This window comes from Mastomys coucha, unplaced genomic scaffold (assembly GCF_008632895.1).
Source record: "Mastomys coucha isolate ucsf_1 unplaced genomic scaffold, UCSF_Mcou_1 pScaffold22, whole genome shotgun sequence".
Classification (NCBI taxonomy): domain Eukaryota; kingdom Metazoa; phylum Chordata; class Mammalia; order Rodentia; family Muridae; genus Mastomys; species Mastomys coucha.
The window spans coordinates 7,907,416-7,915,651 of record NW_022196905.1 but is presented as its reverse complement, the minus strand read 5'-3'; the positions used below and the strand labels follow the sequence as shown (position 1 = coordinate 7,915,651).

At 33.5% G+C, this 8,236-nt stretch overlaps 1 protein-coding gene across 6 annotated transcripts in view; it reads left to right on the top strand.

The window, feature by feature from the left end:
* Nucleotides 1–8,236, top strand: part of Usp34 (ubiquitin specific peptidase 34) — a 191,979-nt gene that overhangs the window by 82,107 nt on the left and 101,636 nt on the right. For all 6 annotated transcript variants that reach the window (XM_031342440.1, XM_031342435.1, XM_031342437.1 and 3 more), the window contains 5 exons: nucleotides 944–1,057; nucleotides 2,894–2,993; nucleotides 3,499–3,658; nucleotides 6,862–6,988; nucleotides 7,102–7,249. In XM_031342440.1, the coding sequence (XP_031198300.1) occupies nucleotides 944–1,057; nucleotides 2,894–2,993; nucleotides 3,499–3,658; nucleotides 6,862–6,988; nucleotides 7,102–7,249 (649 nt within the window). The remainder of the gene's footprint in view (nucleotides 1–943; nucleotides 1,058–2,893; nucleotides 2,994–3,498; nucleotides 3,659–6,861; nucleotides 6,989–7,101; nucleotides 7,250–8,236) is intronic.

Genomic DNA, 8,236 nt, shown 5'->3' with positions numbered 1-8,236 from the left:
ATCTACTTGGTATTTCTTTCCTTTTCTTTTTTCTTTTTTCTTTTTTCTTTTTTTTGTTTTTCGAGACAGGGTTTCTCAGTGTAGCCCCGGCTGTCCTGGAACTCACTCTGTAGCCCAGGGTGGCCTCATACTAAGACATCTGCCTGCTTCTGCCTCGCAAGTGATGGGATTAAAGGCATGCACCACCACCCAGCTCTATTTTCTTAATGTTTTTGCTGCTGTTGTTGATTAGGAAGGTTCTCTTAAACTCAGTGTCTCTGTGTCAGAGTATATACAAATGAGTTTTAGGCTAAGATACAAATATAATGCCATTTATCATGCATCATTCCCTTCAACGCAAACTACATTTAGCTTGATTATCTCATAAGTATATACAGTCAAGGTATTTAATAGATAACAAATTGTTTGGGGCTGGAGAGATGGCTCAGCTTTTAAGAGTACTGACTGCTTTTCCAGAGGTTCTTAGTTCAATTCTCACACCCACCATATGGTGGCTCACAACCATCTGTAATGGCATCAGATGCCCTCTTCTGGTGTGTCTGAAAACAGCAACAGTGTACTCACATAAGACAAATAAATTTAAAAATAAACAAAAACAAAACCAGAAACTTATTGTGTGCATTTAGTTCCCCTAGTCTGGTTATATGTGTATATAAATTCAATTTTCTGAGTTCATATGTATGTGTATATTGGAAAATTCATATATCAAAAATTAGTCATATATGTGTGTGTATATATTTATATATATATATTGAAAATTTAAGCACACATCAAGCAGGTACTGTTATTTGAAGCATACATCTGTTCAGGCTTTGCATGTTAAATTTTTCAAATGTTTATAGTCTAGTCAAATCTAATCTGGTAATTTTACTTCTGTGTTGTCTTTAGTAAAATAAATCTTATATCGAATAAAATAAAATTTGTTAACCTTTCTTTCCTTAAGATGCCCCAGCTTAAGCCTGAAACAATTAGCATGACTGGCTTAAACCTGTTTCAACATCTTTGTAACTTGGCTCGGTTGGCTACTAGTGCCTATGATGGTGGCTCAAACTCTGAGGTAATGCTTTGACTTATTTTTATACTTTAGACTTATCAGATCAATTTTCTTGTCTTGAAATTGACAAGAAACTTTGGCATTACTATGAAGTTGAATTTTATTTCGAGTTTAAAACTTCATATTTTAACTTTGAAGGCAATTTTGGGGTGGTTTTCTTCTTTTCCCTTTCCCTTTCCCCTCTTTCCCCTCTTCCCCTTTCTTTCTTTCTTTCTTTCTTCCTTTCTTTCTTTCTTTCTTCCTTTCTTTCCCCTCTTTCCCCTTTTCCCCTCTTTCCCTTATTTCTCCTCTTTTGCCTTTCCTTTTTCTTTTCTTAAATTTCCAAAGAGAACCATGATTTTGCTTCAAGAAAGCCTTGTTATATGCTCTGTGGTTTGCTTAGAAGAATAGATGCATATTCTATTATTCTTCTTTCAGATCTTGGAATTGTGTGAAATTATTTACTTACTTTGCATGTGTGCACACTTTTGTTCATGTGTAAGTCAGAGAATGACTCACAGGAGACAACCTGCTGGTTCTACCACCTCCTGGGGAATCTAAATCAGTCTACCAGATTTAGGTGCAGGCTCTATTTTGCACTGAGCCACTTAGCTGGTTTTGAAATCCTTACGCTATTTCCTCTAGCTTTTCTTTATATACTAATAAATAGTATATGGTGATTTTTTTCTCATATAATCTATATAGATCATTCGTTACGATTAACTGCTCACTCCTATAAATTTGTAGTCTTAAGTGCTTCTTCTCCAAATTGGATGGCTGCAATGTATTTGAATGATTGTCACTATATTCTTCTAATATAAACTATTATTCAAAGGTATAATAGCACATCCTTCTTGTTAGTTAATTAATCAGTAACTTTATTTTTATAGTTGTTTTATATCAGGAGTTAATAATCTATGGTATAATGAATAATTTTCAAGCTGGTGATATAGTTGGTAGAATGGTCTGTCAGCAAGTACAAAGCCCTTTGTTCAATACCAGAACCTCATCAACCAAGTAGACAAAGGGGTACACATCTCTAATATCAGGATTTGGAAGGTGGAAACTGGAGGACCAGGGATTCTCTAGTTAATCCTTGGCTACCTACTGAGACAACTTGAGAAGTTATCTCACAGAGTAATAATTTTACTTGGATGTAATCTGCTTTTCTATCCTTCTAGTATTCCTTTTGTTTGTGTTGTGATGGTGAGGCTTGTTTTGTTAGGTTTTTTTTTAACATCAGTATTAGTAAGTTTAAATTTACTAATTTCAATATAATCATATAGTTGTTATTTGTCTAATTTATAACTGTTTTCTGATAGCTGATATTCACTCAGGCTATTAGGCCATCTATTGGAAAACCATATCTCTGACTGTATTTTGAAAGCTTTCACATCTATTATTTCTATGTAGCCTTTTGCATTATCTTATAGTTAACATCACTAATTTGAACAATAATTTGTTTATTGTGTCCATTAAATTATTTGCAACTCTATGAAATTGGTAGCTTAATCAATTTACCTTTGATGAAAAGCATTGAAGCATTATGCTAAATTATTATTCTTTTGTGACATGTTTATATAATTGAAGTTTCATACTGTATAACTCATTAAGCATCATATTGTTTTTCTGCTTTATAAATAAATACAATTAGCTTTAAAAGTTCTTCATTAACTAAGGAAATTTGTAAGCTTTTGTTGATTATTATTTCATTAATGTCCATATATATAAATTGCCCTCTTGATACTGTATAAAATGTTAAATTTAGTGTGTAATTCTATGTTTGGTATTTTAATCTAATAATAATCTGTCATCATTTAATAAACTAGATATTAAAAATGTTTTATCTTTATTTCTTAGCTGTGTGGTATGGACCAATTTTGGGGTATTGCATTAAGAGCACAATCAGGTGATGTCAGTCGAGCAGCTATTCAGTATATTAACTCCTACTATATTAATGGTAAGTAATTAGAAATATTGTTTAAAAATTAAAATTTAATTTTGATAAAATTTAAGATATCTCTTTATTTCTTTCTTTAAAACTTTTTTGATACATTTATAACTGTTTGTGTGCATGTATGTATGTGAGCCATATGGGTATAGTGCTATAGAGGCCAGAATAGGGAATCAGATTTCCTGGAACTGTTGTTACAGATGGTTCATGTGGGTGATGGGAGTTGGACCTGGGTCCTCTGGACGAGTAGTCAGTAATCTTAATTGCTGAGCCATTTCCAGCCTGTGTTTCCTTTTCTGAGACTCAGTCTTGCTACGCATTCCACATTGGCCTAGAATTCTCAATCCTGCTTAAGTTTCTTCAGTGCTGAACTAACAGGCATGTACTACTGATTTCAGTTCTAAGTACCTTTTTATGTGAGGAGATTTGATCAAGCTTCAGTTTGGTTCATTTTATTTAATACAGATAAATAAAGATGCAAAAGTGTAATAAATATATATCTGGGTTTCAGGTAAAACGGGTTTGGAAAAGGAGCAAGAATTTATTAGTAAGTGCATGGAAAGTCTCATGATAGCTTCTAGCAGTCTTGAACAAGAATCACACTCAAGTCTCACAGTTATAGAACGAGGATTACTTATGCTGAAGACACATCTGGAAGCATTTAGGAGAAGGTAATTTTGTTACACTATTCTATATGAATGAATTTCAGTATTCATATTGTTAACATGTCTAAATGTATTCTAAAGTTCTTATGGGCATATTAGAAACATATTTTACTCAAACTTAAGTGGATAATAATGGAAATAGTTGCTATAGAAAGTGTCATTTTTCATTGAACAGGCAATGTAATTTCCTCATAAATAAACAGATTTTAAAATCTTTAGGGTCTCAGCATGTATGCATGAATAAGAAACTGGACATATTTTCGTTTCTCCTGACATGACTGAAAAGGCAGGAAAACAAGCACTGAAACAAGTCACACAACAGCTTCCCTGCAGTCTCATAGAATCTTTCATATTTTATCAAGTTGAATCATTTGTTTCATTTGCTGTTTTTTTTTTTTTTCTTCCTGGACTAGGAGAGAGTATTTTAATTTTGAATTTCCATTTACCATGGAAACATGACAAAAAATTTCTGTGTTAATGAATATCTGTATAATTAATTTAGACATACCCTGTGTAATACAGAAATAAAGCAAATTAACATTTATGAATATATCAACTGAAATGAAAGGTGAGTAGATAGTTTTAATTACAAAATTCTGTGTGTTAAAAGTTTTTTAACGATGAGTATAATTGTAAAAGTACTAAGAACTGTGTTGAAAATTTGTTAAAATTATAACTTCAACTCCAGATCTTAGTTTGATATCAAATAAAATCACGTAAAGTTCATACTTTTGACATTTTATTGAATTGTAAGGAAATTATCAGTAAGCAAGATAACCCTACCATATCCTTTTAACATGTTTACATGGTTGAAACACTCAGGTAGTACAAGATTCCTTTATGATTACAGTTTTTAGAAATTGACTTAATTCCTTGTATTTTTAAATAATGTTTAAGAGAACTCTTGAATTTTTGTATTGTCACATCACAGCCTCAGAAGTTTTACTATTCTAGAAAAATAAAAGTAAGCAAATGTATTGGTTTCATTCAAATTAATTACAAAGTCAAACAAACTTGTATAACTCAAACAGTACACTAAGATATCATGGGAAACAAAAGTCTTTTTTTTTTTTTTTTTTTTTTTTTTTTTTGGTTTTTCGAGTAGTCCTGGCTGTCCTGGAACTCACTCTGTAGACCAGGCTGGCCTCGAACTCAGAAATCCACCTGCCTCTGCCTCCCAAGTGCTGGGACTAAAGGCGTGCGCCACCACTGCCCGGCAAAACAAAAGTCTTTTGTCATCTTTTTCCTTTCTGACATGCTTGCCATTAAAGATACACTTAAGTTATTTGTAAAATTATTTTGTGCTGTGAAGAACAGCAAACTGGACTATTAACACAGATCCTTAGGTCTTGTACAGTGTAATTTTACCAGTACTTAGTTTTTGTTTACAAAGCTTTGGTAGTACTCTTCCTGAGTTTCTGGTTTTAAGCCCCAACATCCCATCTTACGGATACTAGTTTTGCCCTATTGTGGAGATATGTTCTCTATATTTCATATGTATCTTGGTTTATTTCATGCTAAGGTTATTACTGCTACTAAGTTATGCAACCATCTGTGAGAACTAGTAAACTATGAATTGCATAAAATTGAATAAAAAAAATCTATAGCAATAGCCTAAAAGTTGTATATTGCCTAGCAGATCTTCTATTGAATCCTTGTATATTAATTGTTAAATGTGCTTAGTGTTACAGATTTGAAATTATTCAGCATAGTTTGAAATAACATTTGTATAATAGTGAGTAACAGTAATATCTTAAAGAAAATGATTTTTATTCAAAAGTGATTTTATTTCTCAAGAGCAGTAAGCAATATCTGGAAAGTTTTTTTTTCTTTTCTTTCTTTTTTTTTTACTTCTTTCTTTTAGTTGTTGTTGTTTTATTTTTGTAATCATACCTAGGGGAACAAGGTTGTATTGCCTCTGAATGGTTAGAGACCAGGGATCCTGGTAAACACCTCAGGGTACATAAGGTAGCCTGTGGATTACCTTCAAGAACAATATAAGTAATTGAGCTCAAAATGTCAGTGGAATCAAGGAGGAAGACTAAATATTGAAAATATGCAGCAGAAGGCATTCTTTTATTAACTCTAGCTCAGTCATAGACCTTGATATTTCAGTTGTGGGATATAATTTCCATCCTTTTATTTCAGAACTTCTGATTAGTTCTTCCTTCCTTCCCTCCCTCCCCTACACTCTTTCTTTCTTATTTATTCATTTAAAATCTAAGAAGCCAACTTTTGTCTTTCACAGCTGAAAACTGATCAGAGAAAAGTATTTAATATGTGTCATGCTGGTTGCCTTTTGGGGCTGCTAGAGAGTCTTTTTAAAATTATATTTAGGGGCTGGAGGGATGGCTCAGTGGTTAAAGAGGACTGGCTGATCTTCCAGAGGAACCAAGTTCAATTCCCAGCACCCACATGGCAGCTCATAACTGCCTATAACTCCAGTTCCAGGGGGATTTGACACCTTCACACAGACAAACATGCAGGTGAAACACCAATGCACATAAAATTAAAAGAAATCATTAAAAAAAGAATGTATATATATATTTACATATATATATACAAGCACTCTGTTTACATGTATATATGTGTACCAGGTACATGCCAAGATCCAAGAACCTCGTAAGAGGGTGTCAGATCCACTGGAACTGCAGTGATGGATGGTTACCAGCCTCCCTGTGGGTGTTGGGAACTGAGCCCCTGGTTTGTCAGGAACAGCAACATCACTCTAGCCCCCTAAAATTAGTCTTTTATTATAGTTTGTATTTGCATTCTTGGGTGAATCCAATCTCATATTCTATGAAACTGACTTACATAATATGATTATATTCCCATATTTGAGAAATATTTTTATAGAATGAGTGTACGTATGTATGTATTTCTTTCTGTCTTTGAGTATTTCTTAAAATCTTTTGAATGCAAAAATGATAACTTGGTATATCATTATTTGATTAGTCTTGAGTTCTGTTTTACTTTCCTCCTGCGTCTCTCCCCACATTTTAAAGAATTGTTTTCATAATGGGATTTTCTCCTACAGTAATTTTTTTGGGAGCTTGTCTTAATAATGAATTCTTAGCTGTTTTTATTTAAGTTTAATTCAACATGTTGAATCTAAAATTTGTATAACTTACGGACTTTCCCATTTTGTAAAATACTAAAAAACTTTTGTAATGTTCAAATTTTCAAAATGGTGTTTCTGTGTGTTGTAGGTTTGCATATCATCTGAGACAGTGGCAAATTGAGGGCACTGGTATTAGTAGTCATTTGAAAGCACTGAGTGACAAACAGTCTTTGCCTCTAAGGGTTGTATGTCAGCCTGCTGGACTTCCTGACAAGGTATTTACAACTTTTAATTTCTACATTTGGTAACATTTCTTCTTTCAAATTGTTGATGTTTTGTTTGGGTGGTGTTGTTAGTGATGTTTAATTGGGTATATCTCATATTTCAGATGACTATTGAAATGTATCCCAGTGACCAGGTAGCAGATCTTAGGGCTGAAGTAACTCATTGGTATGAAAACTTACAGAAAGAACAAATAAATCAACAAGCTCAGCTACAGGAGTTTGGTCAAAGCAGCAGAAAAGGAGAGTTTCCTGGTAAGTCTAACACTTAAATATGTTCAGTTGTGTAACAACTGCCTTAGTCCTTCTTGTGTTGCTCTACCATTTGCCTAAATGGTAAGGTGTTTTGTGGTTGGTGGCGGGATTTTGTTTGTTTGTTTTATTTTACTTTTGAAAATGGGATCTGTACTGTGGAGTCCACGCTGACCTAGACCACACCGTATATCCCCAAACTGGACTTATTTTCTCAGGAATTCTTCTGGCAGTGCTTCCAAAGTCCTAGGATTATATACGTGAGCCTCCCCATCTAGCCAGACAGGGTATAGGAAATGTAAATCTGTTTCTCACTGGCCTGCAAATGTAAGATCAGGATATAATGTATAAGATCAAAATCTGGTGAGGGCTGACTTCTGCTTTCAGTACAATGCTTTGAACATTATTCTTTAACATAGCAGAAAGTTAGAAGGTCAAAAAGAAAGAAACCTACTATTCTACAATTTTGTATAGATACTAATGCATTTGTAATGGTCTTGCCTTGATGTCCTTAACTGTTGCCTAATTATTCCTCCAAACACCATCGCATGAAGAAGTAAATTTTAGCAACATTTTTGTTTGAGAACATAAGCATTTAGACCATCATTGCAATTTTAGACCTTTAATAGCCTCAGTAGCTACTTCTGCTGATCCTTGGCTTCATTAAATGTCAGTTAGGTGTTAGTGTAACAGTGTGTCTTTAGGTGTTGTCTGCAGATATCATTTTTTTTTTACAGTATTTTCAGGCTTTATAGAAATAAGTTTTATCTATCATCTATCTATACCTATGCATCGGTATCTATCTATCTATTTTTTATGTGAGTGTGTACATACCACAGTGTACATGTGGAGGTCCAGGGACAAGTTGCAGGAACTATTTTTACTATGCGTGCTCTAGGAATCAGACACAGCTCATGAGGCTGACCACAATGCATTTACTTACCAACTTTCTCTTTGGTGTCTCTCTTTAGGCTTTTTTTTTTTTTTTTT